This window comes from Cryptomeria japonica, chromosome 10, assembly GCF_030272615.1.
Source record: "Cryptomeria japonica chromosome 10, Sugi_1.0, whole genome shotgun sequence".
In the NCBI taxonomy this organism is placed as follows: domain Eukaryota; kingdom Viridiplantae; phylum Streptophyta; class Pinopsida; order Cupressales; family Cupressaceae; genus Cryptomeria; species Cryptomeria japonica.
This window is the reverse complement of record NC_081414.1, coordinates 245575254-245601558: the sequence shown is the minus strand read 5'-3', so window position 1 is coordinate 245601558 and position 26305 is coordinate 245575254. Positions and strand designations below refer to the sequence as shown.

General features: G+C 35.5%; 1 protein-coding gene across 1 annotated transcript in view; it reads left to right on the top strand.

The window, feature by feature from the left end:
* The first annotated feature begins 25461 nt into the window (after positions 1-25461).
* Positions 25462-26305, top strand: part of LOC131066585 (non-functional NADPH-dependent codeinone reductase 2-like) — a 39666-nt gene continuing 38822 nt past the window's right edge. Inside the window, exons 1-2 of the mRNA XM_058001392.2 lie at positions 25462-25484; positions 25623-25752. Coding sequence (XP_057857375.1) covers positions 25636-25752 — 117 coding nt within the window. The 5' untranslated portion in view covers positions 25462-25484; positions 25623-25635. The remainder of the gene's footprint in view (positions 25485-25622; positions 25753-26305) is intronic.

Below are 26305 nucleotides of genomic sequence, written 5' to 3'. Positions count from 1 at the left end.
CACCTTGGGTAAGTGCAATGGTGAAAACCTGGCAAACAGGTGCCACTCGTAAAAACTATGGCTCCATTGTCTTTCAGGCTTGTTACGATCACATTCATTACATACACACATCCATCCGCCCCAAACCATGGCTTGTTATTGATCTGAAATCAAGAAAGTACTTCACGCGTCTCGCATCCCGCTTTTTCATAGTCATGTCTAAACTGGGGGCAATGCCCTTAATCTGTTTGATGGAAGTGGATTATACATTATTTTTGTGCTTCATTGAGTTCTTCATAGAAAATTATTTCACAAAATACCAAAAACATTGGAAAATTATCTCACAAAATACCAAAAATATTGGAAAACAATCATCAAAATCCAAAAACATTAGAAAATTATCTCACAAAATACCAAAAACATTGGAAAATTATGTCACAAAATACCAAAAACATTGGAAAACTATCTCACAAAATCCAAAAACATCAGAAAACATCAAAAATCAATCAAAAACATGGCAACACGTTGTACATACTCATCCGAGCAGATACCAAACAAACATTGTGACATACTCCCAACACATGACCACTTATCAATCAAACCAAACAATCAACATCAACACTCAAAATTGTCTTCAACAAGGATGCATCCTTCCTTACCAAAACAAAGACAAGATGACATTTTCTTTGACAAGAAAATTCAGTTTGAAGCTATCAAATACTTGGTTGATTTGTGGGTTATTTATATCAGGTTCTTACAACATTGTTTGTGTATCCTCTGCGAATTATTCTGATGAAGTTTTGGGGCATGTCCTAATGGTGTCTACATGGGAAGTTCACTAAGCTATGTGATCATAAGAAAAATAGTCATAGATCACTACGGCTTGTTGACTACAGTGTATACCTCGACCATATGAGCATGAACCATTACCAAGGATCCATATTATTTATTCTTTATTCTTTATATATGTTGTTTGTTTGCCGGTACGAATTCTCTTTCTTTAGTTCCTACTACCTCATCCAAACTGGATAAAGGTTTTATCTCTTATTATGGTATGAACTTGTCTCGAGATATGATCAGCCTAAGATCAAGGAGGACGATCCAAGTCATGCATGAAATGAGATAATCCTTGTCTATTCCGCAAGCAATACTCTAGTCAACTTGACCCATTATATCAAGTTGTTTGTATTAACTTGCTATATCAAATCCATGTAAGGAATACTCAGGTCATCTTGAATCATTATGTCAAGTTGCTTGTATTCTCTTACAATATTTTAAAGCTCAATGATGAAAATAGAGCACTATGGATCATCATTTCATGTCATTTGTTTATATATTGCATTCCGTTGCATATCGCCCATCCATTTACTCATCTATATACATGATTTTATATATAAATGTGGGCAAAGTTAATATGAGCAGTTATTTGAAAAATTAAGCTGGTCTTGGATACAATCACAATAGAGTACTCTGATATATCATCAGTGCATCATGCAAAGTCTAAAACAGCCTTGCATTCATCTATCATAATCATATCATCATCATTACATTTAGTTGCATTTGCATCAAGTACATTTCATATCATTTTAGTTGTTTAAAATGCATATAGTTCATTATCATTTATTAACATTAGTCTGCTTATATCATTTCATCATTGCATACTCATAATGTTTAGATTCATTCCTATGATCAAAATTATCCTTGATTGTATTAACCATTACTATGCATTCATTTAGTGTCAGTTACCAATCATCATTGATCATCATTTATCATTTATCATTGCATACATTCATTTATCTATCCATTAGTTAAAAAGTGCATTCATTCATCCATTTTAGTGTCTTATAAATACTCATTTTATTTTTCTCTTAGGATTCATTTAGATTGCATTCGTTCTCCCCTTTAAAATTGCATTAAGGTGAAGTTATTTAAACATAAGTTGCAGTATCATCACATTATCATTTTACTTCATCATATTTGGGCATTTAGAATCATAAAACCATTTGTTTCAAACATTGGTTCATACATTATAACATTTGCATTCATTTAGCAATCATCATTTAAACACTTGTACTTAACATTTGTTTATCCATGTTACATTCATTTTTCACCCATATAGATGCATATCCATAAAAGAATCATTCATTCCAAGCATTGCATTAACATCATTGCATATTATTATCCTTGTATTAATATAAAGTACAAAATACCATCTATATCATTATATCATTATGCATACACCATCATCATGGCATTACATACATAAAGCAATACATCAAACAAATCATGCATATATAAACCTGCATTCATATGTTAGTATCCAACATCATAAATCATCATAAAGCATGCATATAAACGACATATATGAGTCATCTCATAAATGCATACATATACACGTATCCATCTAAGCATAAACTCATAAACTCATCATCCTGCATAACATCCATACATATCAACATGCATATCATAAACAACAAATGGGATCTCCTCATATATATATCATCTCATGTATCAGAGTACAATGAAGTCCAAAAAAAATCGGCTACCAAGAGCCATCCAAGACACAATCCAAAATGACAAATATCAAAGTACATACAAAATGCTCTCTCACATGCCACTCTGACCAGATGCTGCACGAGCATCACCACCCGCTCTCCCACTGGTCCCTACACCATCCAATCTATCTCTCTGTGGAGGACCCATCAAACCACCACTCACTCTTACACCACCTGACCTATCTCTCCATAGTGGACCTATCACACCCCCACTGCTCTACATCCTCTGAGATCATTTTGATCTGGCCTACCGCATCTGTGAATAGCTCAGTGCTCGCTGACTAGCGAGCACCACCTGCTCATATAGACCCCGCCAGTAATCACCCTCTCCACCTACTCTCCGTACCTCCCTTGCCAATGCCTCCACAGATAGCCCCTGTCCCTATACTCCCTCCAAAACCCTCACTCTCTCCTGCAATTGAATCACCTTGTCAATTGCTTGATCTATCTCCTGCAAAACTACAGTCAACTCTGACTCTCGTGCAAATAGCTACACATCTTTGGCTGCCACCTCTGCCTCCAGATCCTCCACCTATGTCTCAGTTGTTGTAAGTCGAGTATGCAAATGTAATATCATATGTGATGCTCTGCAAAAAGGACAAGGAGTTAGGATAAACAACCACAAGACAAGAAACAAAAGAAGTCGATCATTAGATGTTAGTGTTAAAAAATCACAAATTGAAAACTATCCTAAGCATATCAAGAAAGACACTACTAAACAAAAAGAAAGCTTAAGGAATCTACAAAAAGCAACTAAACTCCTCCAAATGCTCTCTACCATGTTGGTAGCTTCTCCTTCCTTGTTCCTCTCCTCTCCAAGTTCCAAACTAGTGTAGCTCTCAATAGCTTTTTGCACTATGGATGCTTATGGAGGTTTGAGATTAAAGTATTTGCTCTAAATGTGAATAAAAAGCTAATACTAGATGCTATAGATACTAAAATGATTTATTTTAAACCAAAATGACAAGATGATTAATGATTTATGCTAAATGCTCTCTAAAATTCTCTATAACTTAGATGCATAAAAGTTTTTAGGATCTGGATTATGAAGAAATGGGCTCTATTTATAGGAAAAATGGAGCAATGGATGGTTGAGATTAAGTAATCTCAACAAGGGCTAGGATTGAATGATATTCAATCCATGTGAGGGCTTTCAACCCAATCCCAGGATGACAAGTGTCAATATGAGATGGGTTGAGAGGAGAGGGAATAAGCATTAAATGCTTGACATGACCTGGGAGTCAACTTGGGGGTTAAGGTCAAGGTTGGGTTGAGTGAATAATTTCTTTATTTCAAGAATAAAGCTTTTATCCAATGGATAAACTCTTGTGCAAAGGCAAAAGGGATAACCATGGTCAAAACAATAAATGTTTGAGGAGAACCATAAGTGCAAGTTGAAATAACCATAAATGGTTATGTAAGAGCCATTAATGGTCATGTAAGAGCCATTAGTGGTTTTGGAAGACTTTTAGGGGTTAGATTGTTGAACACACAAAGCATTTAATGCTTCTCAAAGACTTTGAAGTCTTTGAGAAGTGACTCCAAGTTGCTTAGGAATGTGACAATAATTAAGGAATGGATTAGGTTAATTAGGAACGGCTTAGAAGAATCTAGAAGGGGGTTAGGATTGCAAGTGGGTTTGGTGGGTGAGGGAAAATAGGATTTTATTAAAATAAAACTCATTTATTTCAACAAAATAGGTGCAAGTTGCATTTGTAGGAAAATGCAAGTGGGGGGGACAATGATTTAAATAAATGTTTTATTTAAATTTATTTAAAAGAGGAAAAGGGGGATTAATTGAATAAATAAGATTTATTCATTTATTTGATTTATGGATTTTGTATGATGAATTAATTAAAATAAATTGAATAATTTATTTAATTAATAGGAGAATGTTTGAAGATGAATTAATTAAAATATTAATTTAATTAACTGATGGCTAGTGGGTTTTTAATCAAATAAATAGCAAATATTCATCTAATTAAAATGGACAAATTTATGTGACTACAATATGATCTCGCAAATCTCCAATGGCTCCCTCCCTTGTATCCATCGGTCCCTCACCTGTAGCTCCCTCTCCAGTGGCTCCCTCCCCTCTCTCCATCGGTACCTCCCTCTCCATACCTCTCCCCCCAATCTCACTCCTCCCTGTATCAAAGGACCCTGTGATATCCGTAGTGGCAACCCGCCTCTCCCTCTCTGCTAAACTCGCCCACCAACTCCACCTCCTCCTCCTCCATCACCCCCTCCTCCATCACCACCATCCCCTCTCCCTCGTCCACCTACTATCGGACCTCAGCCTCCTCTCCTCCTCCCTCTCTGCCCCCTATCCTCCTCAAAATTGGGAATCGGCTCCGCCAGATCTGATATCCGAAGTATCGGATGAGCCGCCATATGCTGCGTGTACTCCTCCGATACCCCTACATCTACCACCCTCGGTCGTATATCCCATGGCCTCGCCTGTAACATCTGGAATTCTACCAATGCCTGATCATAGGGTAGTACTGACCCCCATGCATACCTCTCTTGGACCACTCTAACATACTCCCCAAATCCTCTAGGTAATCCCTGTCGGCATCCAAACTGTCTCATAACTCTGCCCGACACCTGTCTCTCTACATCGTACCATGTCCTCCCAATGAGGAATCGAGTCATGAATACATACGGTAACGCCTCTGCATCATCCTCCCAGGGCTCGCACTCAATATAGGGTCTCCAGATCACTGCATCAAGATCATCCAGTGCCCGTCGCCACCACTCTAACTTCCCCAGGTGGGACTGACTCATCATACCACTATACATAAAAACATAGGGCTGGTCGACTACCGGAAATCTCACACTCACTGGTTGAGTAACTGGTAGGTGCTCCCACACCCATATATGCAGCAGCGTCACTCCCACTGCCAATGAGCCCCTCCCACAGTACACTATCTCATGTAGCTCCTGATATAGGTGCGCTAACACGCACGATCCCCAAGAAAATTGAGTCCCCTCTGTCATCATCTGCTTTATAACCTGTCCCCAACCAACTACCAGACCATGCGATCGCCTATTAGGACACAGTAGCCCTCCCATGATCCTTGACAAAACTGCTGGCAATGGCTCGTACAAAGCAACGATATCCTCCCAGGCTATGGAGCCATCATCAATATAGACATCTTCATCAAAGAATCTTTGTACCACTAGAGTCCCCCATGATATATCATATGCCACCAGCTCACCCCAAATGGGAATATGCAGGATGTGCCACACATCCTCAAGTGTCACAGTCATCTCCCCCTACGCTAAGTGAAACGTGCATGTCTCACTATGCTAGCGCTCTGCCAAGGCTGTAATCAAACCGTGATTCATCCGAATCACGGGCATATGCATCCCATCATACAGCCCCATCGCTGCAATACAATCAATCTCAGCCTCTGTCAGTCGATCACACAACCCCTGTGTAGCGGGATGCCTCTCACGCAACTGTAAGATGCATAGATCCTCCTACACATGTGCATCAACCATCATCATCAATTATTTTGTTTCAAACTTTCTAAAAGTTTAAACCTAGGCTATCAACAGATACTTTGATCAAGTATCTTTGGGTTTCAACAGGTAAGCAATCATGGCACACTTAGACTTCAACATACATTTATCCTAATGACCTAAGTCTCATCAGGGCTGCTATGGTTCAAAGCAACTCTCACTTCACATCTCCATCCATCCATCATTGGCATCCAGAGATTATCTATTCAAAACACTAGGGCATCTATTCTTCTACACAAAAGCGCTATTTTGCACACAAAAGTGCTCATTCCCCACAATAGCGTTAATCCCCTAACAAAAGCACTTAATCAACCATTCAAAAGTGCTACAAAAGCTATGCAATAGTGCTACTTAACATCAATAGCGCTCAATTGACCCCTCAATAGTGCTACAAACACAAAAGCGCTGAAACCGCTATACAAAAGCGCTCAAATTGACAAAAGCGCTCAAACAACAACACAATAGCGCCATTGCAACACAAAAACGCTAATTCATTGGACAAAAGCACCAAAACATAGTTTCAGTGCTATTGTCTCGACTCAACTTGGACTCAGCAAAAAACATATCAAAAATGCATAAAATTCAAAATTTCAAATTTGCCTACCGCTGGTCCGTAGTCATCTAGCCGCTGGAATCGTCAGACTTGCTCAAATCGGTGCTCTGCTACTAGTACCGGCATCCTGACTACTGCTCACTCTTCAAACATGTCACTATCAGAGCTATAATTTCACTATAGTCGCGGTTACAAATGAACCTGTTTTCACCCCTTTCTCCCCATATAAACCCTTTGCTGTCACCGTAACTTTCCTCCCGCTCACCGCCATGGTCCCCGTGAACTTCCCGAGCCTCCCAGTTTTCCATTTTATCTCCAACTTCTTCTATTTTTAACCAGTATTGCTAAAATCTTTTATTCTATCACCCTGCCAATTTTCATTCTTTTTCGAGAGATCACCCGATTTTTTTAAATTTCTCAGCCCATCTCTTGAGGGGGCATACCACCCAATAAATTAATATTTTATGGGGCATTTCTTCACACCTATTTTTCTTTCTTTGAAACGACACGATAAACTGTACCATCTCAAAGAGTGGCAAATGTAGTCACATAAATCTGTCCAGTTTAATTAAATGAATATTTCCTATTTATTTGATTAAAAATCCACTAGCCATCAGTTAATTAAATTAATATTTAATTAATTCATCTTCAAACATTCTCCTATTAATTAAATAAATTATTTAATTTATTTTAATTAATTCATTATACCAAATTCACAAATCAATTAAATGAATAAATCATATTTATTCAATTTAATCCCCTTTCCTCTTTTAAATAAATTAAATAAAACATTTATTTAAATCATTATCCCCCCCCACTTACATTTTCCTACAAATGCAACTTGCACCTATTTATTGAAATAAATAAATTTTTATTTTAAATAAAATCCTATTTTCCTTCACCCACCAAATCCACTTGCAATCCTAACCCCCTTCTAGATTCTTCTAAACCCTTCCTAATTAGCCTATCCATCCTATAATTATTGTCACATTCCTAAGCAACTTGGAGTCACTTATCAAAGACTTCAAAGTCTTTGAAAAATATTAAATGTTTTGTGTGTTCAACAAACTAACCTCTAAAGTCTTCCAAAACCACTAATGGCTCTTACATGACCATTAATGACTCTTACATAACCATTTATGGTTATTTCAACTTGCACTCATGGGTCTCCTCAAGCATTTATTGCTTTGACCATGGTTATCCCTTTTGCCTTTTCACAAGAGTTTATCCATTAGATAAAAGCTTTATTCTTTGAATAAAAAATTTATTCACTCAACCCAACCTTGATGTCAACCCCCAAGTTGACTCCCAGGTCATGTCAAGTATTTAATGCTTATTCCCTCTCCTCTCAACCTATCTCATATTGACACTTGTAATCTTGGGATTGGGTTGAAAGCTCTCACATAGATTGAATATCATTCAATCATAGCCCTTGTTGAGATTACTCAATCTCAACCATCCATTGCTCCATTTTCTCTATAAATAGAGTCCATTCCTTCATAATCCAGATCTTGAAAACTTGTATGCATCTAAGTTATAGAGAATTTTAGAGAGCATTTAGCATAAATTACTAATATCTTGTCATTTTAGTTTAAAATAAATCATTTTAGTATCAATAGCATCTAGTATTAGCTTTTTATTCACATTTAGAGCAAATACTTCAATCTCAAACCTCCATAAGCATCCATAGTACAAAAAGTTGTTGAGAGCTACACTAGTTTGGAACTTGGAGAGGAGAGGAACAAAGGAGAAGGAGCTAAGAGCATGTTAGGAGGCATTTGGAGATGTCTCATCATATTTACCTTCCTAATTAAATATTCTCTCATGCTTTTGGTATCTCTTTTGATATGCTTGTGCATAAAAGTATTTTGTTCATGATTTCTGACACTAACAATTTGGTTTTTCTTCTTGTTTGTGTTTTGTTATTATGACTAACCTTCCCTTTTTGCAGAGCATCACTATCTAAAGGAATTTGATATAAGAGGATTTGACCTAACCCTCTTTAATTAAATTCTTCAAATGGTACCTCTCAACCTGCTTAAATCGTTATATTTTCTAAAAGATATGTGATCTCAGCAAAAATCAAGACATGCCAAAAAGTGTAGCTTAGTATTGTGGGTTCACCCAAATGCTAGAGACAAATACATGGAAGTCCTTAGGTGAGTTTGTGAACCACACTTTCTTACCTCTATAATTAAGAGGGGTGAGGTAAATTTTGATATATTTTCCTTTGGATAAGCTTCCTTGGTTGAAGAAGAGGGGTTAGAGACTAAAGAGGAGATATATCGACCCAGATTCAAATTGTGGACCACAAAAGAGTAGGTGTTATAACGTTTCCTTTTATGAATTGAAACCTCATCTATGTGAGTATGGAAGGGTAGAAAATTCTAGGGTGAATGTTAAAATAGGGAGTGAGAGCTAGGTTAAACTAGAAAAGATGATGGATCAAACCTTGATGGAGAGCAAGGGTTTCACCAGAATACATTGTTTTCTTAATAGAATCTTCCAAAGAGGAGGAAATCCAAAAGGAAAAGTTTAACTTGACATTATAATATAAATGATTGAGAATAGAAAAGATGAATGGATGAAACTACTTATAGTGGACTTTGAGGGTATCATACCTTATTAATACTTCTAAAATTTTGGGTCAAACCCCAAGAAGATCCTCCATATGAAAACCATTTTGAATATGATTGACATTCTCCCCTTCTAAAAGGAACCTCTTCATGACATCTCTAAAATTACCTTTGGTTTTCTTTGGAAATCAGACATCATAATTGTCTATCCTAGTAGTAGCAAGAATGATTTTTGTGATTCTAAAAATGTGGTAAATAAGAAGGCATACATATATAATGAGACAATAAAACATAAAGGAAAGCTTAATTGAAAACTAAATTAAAGATGCAAACCATAATCCTTCCTTGAAATGTCCCATTTTCCTCTATCCTTGAGGACCTTGAAGGTGTTGGATTGATTGGCTCTTAGCGGAGCAATGACCTCCAAAGTGGCAACTCAAGAGTTGAGTAGCTACTTTATCATGATTGATTACGCAAATGATATGAAATGCATGATCTAAGAAACTAGATTAACATGCTATGATTAATCCAAAATGCTAATTACTAGATGATTGAAATGAAAATGCCTATAGTAATGATGCTAAAACTATGAATGCAAGGGATGCTTATTGCTCTAAAATGGGGGATATTTATAAGAATTCCAAGGCCAAAGCTATGGCGGCAAGAATCGACTGTCCAGATCTGATCTGAAGATATCAAGGGCCAAGATTGAGGAAGTTGGAGAAGAGGTTGGAGGAAGGGACACATGTCATCTCTTTGGTGACAAGTGTCAAGAAGCCTTGCTCATGAGAGGGCAAGTGTCCAAGGGAGGAGACGTGTGGCAAAAGTGCCATATGTACCAAGGGGAGAATATCCACGCCATAGGAGGTTAGGATAAGGAGGTTAGGATGTGCAAGATAGGATAGGGTTAGTTGGACCCTAGGATTAGATAGAATGAGTTAGGTTAGGGGATGGTTAGGTTAGGTGGTTAAAAGTTAGGAGCCATGTGCTCATTTGAATTTAGAAATTCAAATAATTGGAAAATGGTAATTAATCTCAACAAACTTGAGTTTGTTAATTTTAATTAGGGATTGGAAGAATTGATTTAGATGGAGGGGAGGATTATTTAATTAATCAAAAGAGATATGAAATGAACTATATAAATAAATCATGTAGATTTATTTAGTAGTAGATGAATAAAAAAATTAATCAAATTGCTTCTGAATTCAATTAATTGGGAAGGGGGATTAATCAAATAACTGTGTATTTAATTAACTATCTTCAGACCATTTTTAGGTGTATACATTTTGCCCCTCTTTGAAGTCATGTGGGACGACGCGTTGGTTCAAAGAAAACTCAATTAATGATGTTGTTGATTTTGATTTTGATAGGATGCAGATTTGATCTTGATTTTGATGTGGATTCGATTTTGATATAATACTGATTCGATTTTGAGATGATAAATCTCAATATGTTGCCCCAGACGCTGACTGATAGATATCGATGCAAGGATGCCCCCTCAAGAGATGAATAGGATATTTTTTTCAATGTTTTTGAATTTTTCACATTTTTTTGAAACTTTTTACGATTTTTAGATATTGTCAGAGTCGATCCGATTCATTTCCCGATAAGAAATTTGAAAACGCTGCCCTGCCAAGTTGATTAGATGATTAAAAATTAGTGGAATAAAACTCCCACTTAAATGCCCCATTGTAAGTTTAAAAAGGTGAATTCATTTTACCACTCTTCATTTGTGCACTTCAGTTGTTTTAAAAATTTGCTCTGGAGGAAGGAATGGCGATCCTGTACCACCAGCATAGGTTCGAGCGAGTTCAGCGACACGAGCGTCCTCTGGCCTACGTTCCACTAGTATGTACTTCGAAAAAACCCAGCTTTGTCAATTTTTAGTTGATTTTTGCAAAAATTAATTATGTGTATAAAAAATCATTTTTTAGGATTTTCGCCATGTGGGTTTGAAAAAAAATTATATTTTTGACATGGGTTTTTCGAATTATAAAATGGGTATTCGGGGTTTTTTGAAAAGTTTTTAACGTGCATCCCAAAAAAATTTATTTATTTATTACATGTTCTAGTTTTTTGAAAATTTCAATTTTTCGGATGATTTTTTATTTGCTCGATTTTTAGACAAGATTTTTCATGATTTCGACCATGTTGGCTTGATTTTTTTATTTTTTGAGAAAATGATTTGATTTTTTCAATTTTTGTCATTTATTGAATTTTTCGATTATTGATGTGATTATTCGAATTTTTTGAGAACTCGATTTTCTGATTATTGATTTGATTTTTGATTTTGCCCTAACTAATTTATTGAATAATTTATTTATTTTTATTGCAGATTAAAGAGTTGGCTTTTTCAATTGTTTTGATGAATTGATTCGATTTTTGATGTCAACTTTTGATGACTTGATCATTTAAGTTTTTTTATTGCGATTGAATTTTTGATGAATTTGGATTATCTAATCTACTTTCCGGATGAGTGATGTTTTGATGATTCCGATAAAATTTTTGGTTTTTAGCTAACCCCCAAATGTCACGATGTTCGATAAAGAGGTTGGATTGCTATCAATTTGATTTGATTTTTTATTTCGATAGGGTAATATTTGATTAGCCATCTAATTGATAAAATTAGACACTCTTGATTGATGAAATTTGATGATCAGTTCTAATTATCTCGATGTACATGCAAGATGAGATAGAATTGATAACGACCTCATGATAGATGAGCATCATTGATAGGGACTCAATGAGATTTGATAAAAATCTCAATTGAGAAAGATAGACTGATAGATAGATTGATTTGATAGATAGATAAATTGAGAGACTGATATGATGAGATGATTTGATCGTAGGAGCACTTTAGTGTCCTCCAGTCTCAAGAGCTCTTCCTGAAGACATCGATGTTGATACCCCACCTTAGCCAGGCGGAGCGAGACCACATTGACAAATGTGGTTTATCTTCCCTTCTTGGCATGCCTTTGCCTTTTATTAATTGAGGATTATTGATAGCCCTAGCAAAGCATTGGCATAGTGAGCACAATACTTTTCACTTACCGACGGGAGAGATGATGGTGACACCCGAGGATGTATACTGGATACTGCACATCCCTGTGATGGGTGAGCTAGTGTATTACAATCTCAGTGAGTAGGGTGGGACAAATGCACTCTGTTGAGTGTTCGAGGATGATGAGATAGGCGGATATGACATTGTGTGGCAAAATATGCTAGAGCTAGGTTATGCTACATTACCCATTGTTCTTGCCGGATTCATTAGAGGCTTCCTTTGTCCAAATCATAGGTCAAAGGGATTATATGTTGGATGGGGTCATCTCTTTGAGAAGATGGTGACACAGGGGACCCAATTTGCCTAGGGGTCATGCATGTTGGCGCACTTGTATCATGACCTGCATCGAGTTGTGTACTAGAGATTGGTTGCATTATCAGTAGGGGTGAGCATTCTCTAGGTATGGGCCTGGGAGCACCTACCTATCACACGACCATTGGCTAATAGAGATAGACATGTAGGCAAGCCTTATGCTGATGGGTATCTAGCCATCATTGTCCAATGAAAGTTGGGAAAATTGGAGTATTGGTGATGGACACTAGATGATCTGGATACTGTGATATGGAGACCATACAGAGATTGTAAGATCTGGCCCGAGGATGCAGTGGAGATGTCATATGTATTCTTGACGCGATACTTGATCGGATTGACACCCTATGTTATTGAGTGATTCCTTTGTATGAGGGTATTGAGACAGTATGGTAGGATACAGAGGCTACCATAGGGTGTAACTCATTATGCTCATAGGAGACTGGATGTGGCGACTTGGGGGCCCACTATTTCATATGACAAGGCATGTGCAGAGTATCAATCATTGGGGCCATTGGATTGGGATTATCTGTTAGGTATGATAGATAGCGGGATGACAGATGAGTACGCCACATATTTTATTGCACACAGATTTCTAAGGCTGACATGTCCGGATGAACCAGAGCCAGTTCTAGATGAGGATGATGAGAGGCTACAACGCACTCCTACATGACTGAGGGATGGTGGGGGGAGAAGAGGTGGGGGTGGAGATGATGGTGGAGATGAAGGGGATGATAGAGATTGATATGGAGGAGATGCAGGAGATCTTGGTGTTGGAGATGATGATAGAGGAAATGATTATGGGGAAGATGATGATGGGGGAGATGGTCGAGCAGTGGCAGTGGCAGTAGCAGTAGCAGGCACACTAGGAACCAACAGTTCTAGATCTTCTAGAGATGTACATATAGATTGGATGACCTAGGTGGTCAGACGGAGGAGATCAGGTCTAGTGGATCAGGGGCATCAGGTCCCAAAGTAGGAGGTTCCCCAAGTTGAGCAGGTACCTATAGGAGTATCACAAGTTGAGCAGCCACAGGCAGAGGCACCTCGATGAATCTTCATTAGGATGTCATCTCATCAACAGCAGGCTCAAATTATTGATTTGTAGGGTCAAGTTCAACAGCTACAGAGTCACCTAGAGGAGAGAGTCTCAGATAGCCCAGCTAGAGGTCTGGATGGCTTCTCTCATGGTTGAAAGAGATGCAGCTTGGGATAGGTGTCAGTAGGTCGAGGCATGGGTGCAAATGTCAAGAGAGTCTAGTTTAGGGAAGGTTGCCCTAAAGATGATGTGCCAAGCGGTCCGAGAGGCTGAGTATTACAGGACCTTATACTATATAGTTGTTCCTGTTGATCAGAGGGCTCCAGGATTTTCACAGCTGAGCAGGAGATCGGGATAGAGCCAGTCTGAGAGTCGAGGAGTGACAGGGCCACTTCAGAGAGATCCCCCAGGTGGGGACCCAGGTACAGGGGTATCAGCTAGTCTTACTAGACCTGACACATTAGGACAGAGTTTCGCTCCGCATCTTGGTGGTCACACTGATATGGTACATTGATCCATTCATGTACACACCTTTTGTGATGAGATATTTATGATTCTTGTGATGTATATTTGTGATGCATCTCATTTTTTGTGAATCATTGCACCTTGGACATTGATCCTTTTTTATGATATGATATGTAGCCAATCCTATTCGCTCTATATGACCTATGAGATGATGGGTGCATTCTATTTGACATATGATAATGTTATGCAATCACTTTCATAATGCATTCTTTATTTTCTATATGCTTATAGATTCTAGATGATGGATATATGCTTCTTATATGATGATGTTGTATTGACATGATGTTATGCAAATGTGAATATGTATGGTGATGCTTATAAGTACTATGTGATGTATGTGCAATGCAATGCTTTCTATGTTTATGATATGTTTATGATTTTCTCATGCATGTTAATATGAGATGGATGCAATGCAATGTAATGATGTTATTTTATATGATTGAGATGAGATGGATGTTTTATATGAATGATGTCTTAGTATGCAATGGTTATATGAGATGAACTAACTTATCGTGCAGGATGAATGAACTGATTATTTTTGTTTTTGTCTCATGTACTCAATCACGGAATAAGAGAGATAACACCATGTTGAAGTCTTTGGCCTTGGAAAAGATGAGTGTTGTGATCCCATGAAAAATGAAATGCAAATCTACTTTAAAAATGCAAATGCAAAATAAAATAAAATGCGGCGATCGGACCGGTCATGTGGTCATTGCTTTGTTTCATCGTTGAGCCTTTAAAATGTTGGAAGTGAGTGCAAACATCAATGGTATAATTGAGTCGTGATGACCTGAGCACTACTTTCTTGGGTTTTGATATTGCAAGTTAGCACAAGCATCGAGGTATAATTGAACCAAGATGACCTTAGTGTTGCTTGTGTAAAACATACAGTATTAACCATTTCTATATGCAAGTCCGAAATGTCTTCTATGATACTCCCATGATCATGTCCTAAGACAAATTTGCACATATGAATGATAAATTTATATACAACAGACAAGAAAAATATCATGTTCCTTCCTTGTTCCTCTAGTCAAAGACTTCCTGGAGTCACTCAGAAATCATGATAGTGAAAAATCAAGATAAAATAGTTGAACCATTATTGTCCAAGTGTTAAAATTATTAGTCAAAAGTTATCATCCATTGATATGTGTTTATCATGTTTAGACTGATATGTGATAGTTGATGGTTGACAATTTGATCGTATGTTCAATGTTGGATGTGTCTCAGTTTTTTGCTTGCCAAGTGTTGCCTAACGATTATTCTACCTGTTTGATTAAGCTCAAAACGATGAAAATTTTTGCCCCCAGTCTAGAAACAAATTTTATTATGACATATACAATGATCCAAACCATGATGAGAAATCACCTATGATGCATGGGTATGTATAAAGTCTTTGTTATGGAGATAAACATCGCTGATGGAAAAATGATTGCAAATGAAAGGATGCATGAACCGATAGATGGAAGAGCTACCTGACAGATAGCACCTGTTTGCCAGGTTTTCACCATCTGTTGTTATTGCACTTTTTCTCATTTTTTGATTTTTTTTTTCACTGTTTTCGCTATTTTTATATTTTTTGCCTTTTTTACTGTTTTTGAATTTTCTACTTTTTCATTGTTTTTGGATTTTCTACTTTTTCACTGTTTTGGGATTTTTTGCTTTTGCACTATTTTTGGATTTTCTGCTTTTTCATACATAAAACTTCTCAGATAAATGCTATTGATGGGTTCCTCAAGTTGATCCCCATCCTGTGTTGATAGCTGATATGCTCTTGACCCAAATACTATTGTGACCACAAACGGACCTAACCAGTTTGGTTTGAACTTCCCTTTCTTTTCTCAATCTGTCTGGTTTCGTGGATTTTCCTTTAGTACTAGTTCCCCAACTTGAAAGACTCGTGGTTTGACGTTGTGATTATAACTTTGGCAAATTCTTTGCTGATATACCTTTAAATGATCAAAGGCATTTTGTCTTCATTCATGGATCAATTCTAACTCTTGTAATCTAGATACTCATTGTTCTTCATCTTGGATAAGACCTTTTAATGATACTCGTAGAGAAGGTATCTCTACTTCTATTGGCAGTATTGCTTATGATCCATAGACAATAGAGAAAAGTGTGGCACCTGTTGGTGTGTGGATACTGGTATGGTAGGCCCATAGAGCAGGGTTCAATTGAATATGCCAATCTCTGCCAGCATCATTCACTCTCTCTTTGAGTATTTTCAAAATAGTTTTGTTTGATTCTTCTTCTTGCCCATTCCCTTATGGATAGTAGAGTGTGGAAAATTTGTGTTGGATTTTGAATTTCTCACATAGCTCTTGGACATCCTGATTCTTGAACGGTCACCCATTATTAATGATAATGGTCATGGATATTCCATAGCAATAGATGATGTAGTTCAAGATAAATGTGGCAATTTGTTTTCCTGTTATATTGATGAGAGGTACTGCCTCAATCCATTTTGTGAAATATTTTGTAACTACAAAGATGAATTTGTGACCATTGGAAGAAGAAGGATTTATCTTTCCTACTAGATCAAGACCCCATTGGCAGAAAGGCCGAGATGTTGTCAAAGCATAAAGTTCTTGTACTGGTGCATGAATTAAATTTCCATGGATCTGACATTATTTGCATGTTTTAGCTATTTGAAAAGAATCTCATTCCATAGTTGGCCAATAATAGCCCAAGCGTATGAGTTTTTCCGAAAGGGTAAGACCACTTGAATAAGTGCCACAAATGTCATTATGGACTTCATTTAAGGCCTTCTTAGATTCTTCTTGCTCGAGACATCTTAAAAGAGTACCGTCCAGACCTCATTTAAAAAGGGTATCCGCAACAAGAGTATAATGGGAGGATTGGTGAATAAAGTTTCTCTTTTGGTTTTTTGACAAATCAAGAGGTAGGGTGTTATCTTATAGGTATGTATAAGTTTGACCATAACGGGAAGAATCATGCCCAAAAAGGTGACAGATAGTTTAGGAATCAAGACAATTATGAGTAGGGTAAAACAACTCTTCCACCAGGAATTCGTAACGCTCTTGATTTTCTTGTGTCTGAAGTAGAGAAGCAAGTGTTTCCATGGCATCTGTTGTTTTGTTGTCATTCCTTGGAATTTTCATAAAAGTTTTTTTTACAAAATACTTCTTGAAATAATCTACCATCTTTTTATAAGGCATGAGTTTGTCATCCTTTGTTTGGTAATCATCATTAATTTAATTGATGGCGATCTAAGAGTCTCCAAAGTCTTGAAGTTGTGTTATGTTTCATTCTATAGTCATTTTGATACCTATAACCAAAGCTTCATATTTTGTTGTATTGTTGGTGCATGGAAAACTTAATTTGTATGCTTTTGGAATTGTATGACCTTGTGGCGTGATGAATAGAATACTTGATCTTGATCTATGTTGTGTATATGAACCATCAACGTATAATTGCCATGTTTTTTGTGGTGACCGTTAGGATATCAGCATTAGGAAATTCAATGTGTAAAGGACGATCATCTTGAAGCAGTGCCTCTGCTAGTTGGTCTGCAATGACTTGCCCCTTGACATATTTTCTGTCCACATACTCAATATCAAACTCACTCATAATCATGATCCATTTTTCTAATCTTCATGTTAATATTGCCTTGTTGAGCAAATACTTCAATGGATCGATTTTAGCTATCAACTTGATGGAATGAGATAGTATATAGTGTTTTAATTTTTGAGAAGTAAAAACTAGCACCAAGCAAGATTTTTCTGTTGGGGAATAGTTGAGCTCATATCCCAATAGTGTTATGTTGATGTAGTAGATGGCTCGTTCTTTTCCTTCATTATCCTGTTGTGTGAGCAGAACTCCTAATGATACTTTGGTGGTTGATACATAGAGTAACAATGGCTTTCCTAGAATTGGGGATATTAGGACGGGTGGTTGCATGAGATAGGCCTTGATCTTGTTGAATGCATCCTCACAATTATGGTCCCACTTGAAATTAATATTTTTGTGCAAGAGATGAGTAAATGGTTGACATTTATCAGCTAGTTGAGCAACAAATCTTCTGATTGACTGTAGTCTTCCTTAGAGTGATCTGAGTTGATTGATATTCCTAGGAGATGTCATTTCCATGATTGCTTTGACCTTAGCTGGATCTACTTCGATACCTCTAGCTGAAACAATGTATCCCAATAGCTTGCCGGAAGTGACACCAAAAGCACATTTCTTAGGATTTAGTCATATCTTGTACTGTTCTAATTGATCAAAGATCTTTTCTAGTATCCCTATATGTCCTTCTTTGTTGTATGATCTGGCCAATATATCATCCACATAGTCTTCCATGAATGTATGCATCATGTCATGGAATATCATTGTCATAGCTCTCTAATATGTGGCACCTGCATTCTTTAGTCCAAAAGGCATGACATTCCAGCAGAAAGTACCCCACAGACATGTGAAAGTTGTCTTTTCTTGATCTCTAGGTGCTATTTTAATCTGATTGTATCCAAAGAAACTATCCATTAAATAAAACATGGAGTGTCTAGCATTAGATCTACAATGATGTCAATGTTAGGCATAGAAAAGTCATCCTTTGGACATACATTATTAAGACCTCTGAATTTTATGCATACTCTGATACTTTGTCTATTTTATAAATAGGAACGATGTTTGATACCCATTGAGGATATGCTACAGGTATGATGAATCCTACATCCAATAATTTCTTTAGTTCTTCTTTGACCAGGAGATCGATATGTGGATGCGTCTTCCTTGATTTATGTTTAACTAGTTTGGATCCTAGACTGAAATTTAAGTGATGCATAATAAGCTCTGGATCCAACCCCGGCATGTCTGCATATGACTAGGCAAAATTGATTTGTCGTCATTTGAAGAATTTCATATATTGTTGCATTTCTTCTTTTGACAGAGAAGTTGTTAGATGTAGGATCTTTCGTTGCTCTATTGTCCTATTGTTAACTGCCTCTGTTGGTTCGATCAAAATTGATGACCTTTCTTGATAGTACTCGGGTAAAGTGTCAAATCTCCCATCTTTTGGCACCTCGAGGAGGTTTTCATCTGTAGATGTGTCCTTTCTTTTTACTTTTTCCTGATCTAATATTGCCAAGAAATGGTTTATAGCATTAGACCTCATATTGTTTTCTTTATTTTCCTTTTTGCGATTGGGAGATTTGGTACCCACTTGACTGGAAGATGCGTTGTTGAAATTCCTGGTGAAATTTGTTGTGGGTTCAATCGCATTAAGATATACGGATAGGGCATGGTCATTAAGAAAGGTGTCAATGGCAATATGTCTTTCATTTTACCAATCAAAAAGTTCAGGGTGGATTAGAGGTAAGGGGTCATCAGGTTGAGATGTTTCGAGGGCATCAAGGGTCATGATAGAGATGTCAAAGTTTTTGATATGTATGTCAATGTCTAGAATGGTACTCTCATCAAAATGACCTCACACAAGGAGCTCCTGATCATCCTTGATTATGTCTAAGTCTGTCAAATGTGATTCTAATTCAAGTGGGCTAGTTCCTAACATTTTCCTTGCATACATGTGAGCTACATCGACTCCTACATCTTCTTCAAAGAAGTTTTCTTCAGCCGATTCTTCATAATGATAGGAATCCCATTTCCATTCATTAGAATATGTCTCACTTGTAGCTTGCAATCTATAGATTTGTTCATATAGCATTTGATTTGTTTCTTATGTTTTTCTTGATACATATTTTCTTATTTCATATTCAACTTCTTCTAGACTGAGATTGAGTTATGTCAACCTTGCTATGAGCTCTCCTTGATTAGTACTAGGTTCATGCTTGTTTTGATTGAGAGTTAATGTTGCTTGGGAGGTACCATTAGTTTGTTTTTCATGTTGATTTGAGGCTTTCTTCTTTTTCCATTTCATGTTGGCTTGTGCTTTTGCTTGGTAGATGCTTCTTCCCTTTCAATTGCAAGTTGTTCATGTATGTTTTCATATTCCTCTTGTTGTTGGCTAGACGATGTGTCTTCTGGTAGAGTAACTTGTCCATACCCTAAGCCTTCTTTGTTTGTAGCCTACTGAGTATGAGGCTAGATAGATTTTGAGATACCTTCTTTTCTTTTTCCTATAGGATCTGTTCCAGTGTATCCCATTTTTTGAAGGATGTTAAATCCTTTTCCATACTTTTCTGTAGGTATTTTAACATTTTTAATCTTTTGTTGGACTTCTTCATCCTTGTATAGCCACTATAGCACATCTTTGTCTTTTGTTTCCTCTGATAAGGTCCCAACACTAAAAAATTCTCCATCAAATATTGGAAGATGTTTCACAATTGGTTGTTTTTTAGAGTTTGATGGTTTTCCATAGGATTTAGGAGAAAGTGGTAATTCAGATAGCGAATATTCTTCGTTCCCTTGATCTCTTGGCTGCATTTGTTTTTCCATACTTGAAAATTTTGAGGCAAATAATTTTTCTTTGCTTTGTGTGTTTGAAGATGATACCTCCCTATTATGAGGAAAAATGATTTCTTGAGTTGGTTTGAGATTACTACAGTATTAAAATGGATTTGAATCTACTGAGATCGTGATTTCCTACCCATTGTAGGGAAATTTTAAGCGCTGATGATATGTTGATGGAACAACTTGTATGTCATGTATACAAGGTCTTCCCAAGAGTATGTTGTATGATAAGTCCAAGTCTAGAACTTGGCATGCTATGTCTTTCTGCAAAGGTCCCACTCTAATGGTTAATATCACAATTCCTTTAGAGGAACGCTCTTCTTCATCATATGCTTTGATGGTGATCTTTTTTCGGGGATCAACTGCATCTTCTGAATAACCTAGAGCATGGATAAGACTCAATGAGCAAATTTTTAAGCCAGCTCCACCATCTATTAGGACACATTTAACACACGTCTTGTGAATGAGGACTTCAATATGCAAGGGAGCATTATGGGGATGTTGCAATGACATGTCATCTTCTTTGGTAAATGATAAGTAGTGAGGGGTTGTGAGGTGTCCCACCATGGTTTGGAATTAATCTCTATCAAGAGCTTTGGACACCATTGTATCTACTAATGTTCTTTCTAAAATTTATTTGTGTGCAAGTGAAAGCTTTAAAAGTTCTAAGATGGATATTTGCACAGGGGTCTTCTTTAGTTGATCCACTAGATTGTATTGTTTTGTAGTGGATGACGTGTTAGTTGTAGTTTGTAGTACATAAACTAGAAAATGTTAAGCCTAGAGAATGTTAGTCAACTCTCAGTGTTAACACTTTTAAGATCCTAGAAGTGTATTATTTGTGTGATCACACACCTTAAGCAACATATTAAGCCTAGAAAATATCAATCAACTTTGAGTGTTTAACACTTTTAAGCCTTAAAGTGTAAGCTTTGTGTGTGTGATTTAAGTTGTTCCACTACCTAATTAATGACAATTATCAAATCAATCAAAAAAATCTCTCAAACTTATCATGACCAAACAAGGAGCCAAACTTCAAAGGAAAGGTGTGCATGTTTAATTGGCAACTCAAACTTTTCGATGATGTTCCTCTTATCATTTTCATGCCACATCTTTTCAAGAAGGCTAAATGGTACACAACATTGTACTACCTAATAAATGACAATTATTGAATCAATCAAAAAAAATCTCTCAAGTTTATCCTGACCAAACAAGGAGCCAAATTTCGAAGGAAAGTTGTATGCATTTAATTGGCAACTCAAACTTTTCCATGACGTTCCTCTTATCATTTTCATGTCGCATCTTTTCAAGAAGGCTAAATGGTACACAACACTGTACTACCTAATAAACAACAATTATCAAATCAGTCAAAAAAAACCTCTTAAGTTTATCGTGACCAAACAAAGAGCCAAACTTCGAAGGAAATTTGTGCACGTTTAATTGGCAACTCAAACTTTTCCACGGCGATCCTCTTATCATTTTCATGTCACATATTTTCAAGAAGGCTAAATGGTACACAACACTGTACTACCTAATAAATGACAATTATCAAATCAGTCAAAAAATCTCTCAAGTTTATCGTGACCAAACAACTGAACAAGGAGCCAAACTTTAAAAGAAAGTTGTGCGCATTTAATTGACAACTCAAACTTTTCCACAACGTTCCTCTTATCATTTTCATATCACATCTTTTCGAGAAGGCTAAATGGTATGCAACATTGTACTACCTAATAAATGACAATTATCAAATCAGTCAAAAACAATCTCTCAAGTTTATCGTGACCAAACAAGAAGCCAAACTTTGAAAGAAATTTGTACACATTTAATTGACAACTCAAACTTTTCCATGATGTTCCTCTTATCATTTTCATGCCACATATTTCCAAAAAGACTAAATGGTACACAACACTATACTTCTTCTAGCATGTGGATGGTTGTAGTCGATTCACAGAAAATGTGTGTGTTGTATTGAAGTCGACTCCTTGTAATATTTGAAGAACATACATGTGATATAGGTACTAACTCTCCACTGTGAGATAAAATGCATGCTACAAGTAACTCCAGTGCACCTAGATGCAAGCTTTTCTGCCTAAACTATTTTCTTTCCACTGTACTTCATTTTGTCCTATCCTAAAGGATGCATAAATGAATTAGAAAGACCTAGTACAAATGACGTGTGGATTGTCTGGGTGGGTACCTTGTCAATCGGTAGATCACATGCCTCATCTTTTTACGACTAGTGATATATGATGAATGCCCCACGTACCATAGATTGTAGACACACCATTAAGGTTTTTAGTAGCAATTTAACACCATCCATGTGGTATCTTTTCTCTTTCAACTTATCTTTGTAAAATAGTGAATTTATTTATCATTTTGAAAGTGAAAAGCATTAACACCATTCAGTGGTGTCTTTTCACTTTCAAAATATCATTTCAAAAGAAAAGACGCAAAGCGTCAAGTTCCTGCCAATAGTGTAGTTAGTTTAGAGAAGATAGAAGATAAAAGTAGAAATGGGAATTGATATATGGAGATTGATAGAGAGATATAGAGATAATAAGATAGAGATAAGGGAAGCGATTAAGTAAGAAATGTGGATGAATGAAAATAGAGGGGTGAAGAGATATAGATATATGAGAGAGAGAGAGTGAGAGAGAGAGAGAGAGAGAGAGAGAGAGAGAGAGAGAGAGAGAGAGAGAGAGAGAGAGAGAGAGAGAGAGATGCCTAGAGATAAAAGGGGAGAGAAGAAGAGAGACGAGAATAGATAGATAGAGATATTAGAGGTAGAGAAAAAGATAAATTTTGGGAGATATAGAGGACAAGGGAGAGGGAGAGATAGAGATAGAAATATGGAGAGATCAAGATATAAGAAGATATAGAGGGGGAGGGAGAGATAACTCAATAGATAGAGAGGGAGAGAGGGAGTGATATAGATTGTAGAGATATAGAGAGATAGAGGGGTTGTTATATAGAGAGAGAGGGGAGTTGGAGACATAGATAAAGATATAGAAAGTGACATATAGAGAGATAGCGAAAGGGATATATAGATAGAGGGGAGTCTCATGAAATGTTAGAGGATAGAGATAGAGGGGGCAAGAGTGAGAGATAAATGAGGTGATATTATACTAAGAGATATTTAAATCTAACATATTTTGTATTATATTCAAACTATAATCATTTATAATAAAAAAAACACAATCATTTAAGCAAGCATGATCTACTCAAATATTAAATTTTGTAATGTTAAAAAATTAATGCCAATTTTATATTTTACTTGGGGTTACAAGTAATGAAACATATTAGTTTTATAGAGATATAATGAAAGATAATTAAAATAATTTTTTAAATTAAATGTACATATTAAAAATTAAAATAGATAAACTAAATGCAATATATCAAAATCCAAACAGTTACTTATTAACACATATTAAACTTATTATGTTGGCTTGTGCTAATTGTCCTAAAGAGAGATTAGATCAAGGCATAGACATCCATCAAAGCATAAAATGAAGAAGAATTTTCTCCAATGTTGTGATTGCTAATGTCCTTTCGAAATTCTCATGAAAAACATGGGAGGATAGATAAGGCATGTGAACTGTTTGACACAAAGTCTCAAAATTTGTGAGCTATTGTGTTGTTCCCAATTTAAAACTCAATTGTGATACATTAATTTTATTGTCAAACTATCAAGTAACATCCAAAATAATCAAATTTCTAATTAAATCATAGATTTTGTTGTAAATTGTTTGTAATTTAATAAAAAAATATATTTTTAATTAATAATAAATTATATAGTATTGATTATTATTCAATATTTTTAATTCAAATTATTATTTAAAATTAAATTTTAATCAGTAATTTATTAATTTATTCTTATTGTGATAATTAAATTTTTTATTTTTTATAATTATTACACTTATTACATTATTTTTATTATTAATATGTAAAAAACTTTTTAAAAAATTAATTTTCACTAATATCAATTATGAATAGAATTTTTTTTTAACTAATTATTTATTATCGATAACTTATTACTCATAAAGTTATTTTGAAAATTAAAATTGAAAAATGTTAATTATTTTTAATAATATTAATTTCTAAAACTTTAAAAAATAATTTATTTAATTTAGTCTTTAATTTTTTACAACTATTATATTAAAATATTTTTTAAATATCAAAATTACTTTTTACTAAATATCAATTATAAATATTTTATTTTTTAAATATAAAATTGAAAAAAAATAAATTATTTTGAATAGTATTAATTTTTTATAATAATTAAGCTCATAAAAAATTAAAACATTAAATCTAAAGAATTTTATAATTTCTTCTAATCCTAAAATTGTCAAACCTTTAATAAAATAAATATTAAAACATTAGCGGGTGGCATGTTTTGCTAGATGAAAGGGGTGCGTTAATTTAAGCACATGGGAGTAAACCTTACTTAGCACCTAAACAAGCGTAAATTTAATTGTATATTCCTGCCACGTAATGGGGCTACCAAAGGAATAACATGTTGGTGATAAGAACAAAACTAGTCATTTTTTATAATAATAATAATAGGTGTACTTGTTTTGTTGAATTTTGTATTTATATTTTGAAAGTGTCATTAATTGACATGTACTTCAATTTAATTAATAAGATGACAAAAAATATGTATTTTTGTTTTAAAAAAATTATTTTATCTACCCATACAAATTGATATTGACCAATCATATAACAAATAAATCTTATTTTGCATAACTTTTGTTAAAAAATTTGCATGCTAACTTTTGAAAAGAGGAATTTATTTTAGTTTTAAAAATTTTTAAAATTGATTGGTTGAAAAGACAATGACTAATAACTATTTAAGCTATTTGAAAGCATAATGAATGCATAAGTATCCTGCCATGACAGAAACTAATAAAAAGAAGACACGAAGACCATCCAGGTGGTGTCTTTTACCTTTTAAAATCTCGTTTCGAAATGATGAATTGACTCACCTGAGTGGTATTAAATTGACACTAGAAAACTTAATATAGAAACAAACCTATTTTGAAGTTATATATTATTTCTTTTGTGTGTGTAGATTGGCAGCAAGTATGGGATATGTTGCAGAATTGAATACGGGAAACAAGATGCCTGTAATTGGGCTTGGAACTGGAGCTCCAGCTTACCAGTATGAGGAGATCAAGGCAGCTGTCGGTGTGGCTCTTCAGGTAGCAGAATATAAGAGCTTATAGTTTGAATTGCTTCATTGAATATAATTAGTACTTGGCTTCATTGAATGTATAATTGTCTTAACTCTGAATTAGTTAATTATATAGCATTTAAGCAAATGGAAGTTGGAAGATTTCTCTTAGGAGGTAGTTTTGTTGTGTGTAGATGATCACTGTTATCTAATCTCACATGGAAACAAGTTTGTAGTTATTGCAATCCTTAGTCTCTAACGTACGAGTATTAGTTTTCTTATGGTTTTAAAATACAGAGTACTTGAGTATTTTAAGGGTTTTTCTTATAAATCATTAAATCTGCACATACTTCTTAATAACTTATATTTTATCTTAGAATTATTTTCTTCATGTAGATATGTAACAAATATTTTTATTTCAGGAATTTGCAGCTGGAATACGTAGACTTGTATCTAATCCATTGGCCTTTAAGGTTAAGGAAAGGATATACCCTTCCACCAAAGGAGGAAGATTTTTTACCTCTGGATATCAAATCTACATGGCAAGGCATGGAAAAATGTTTTGAATTGGATCTCACCAA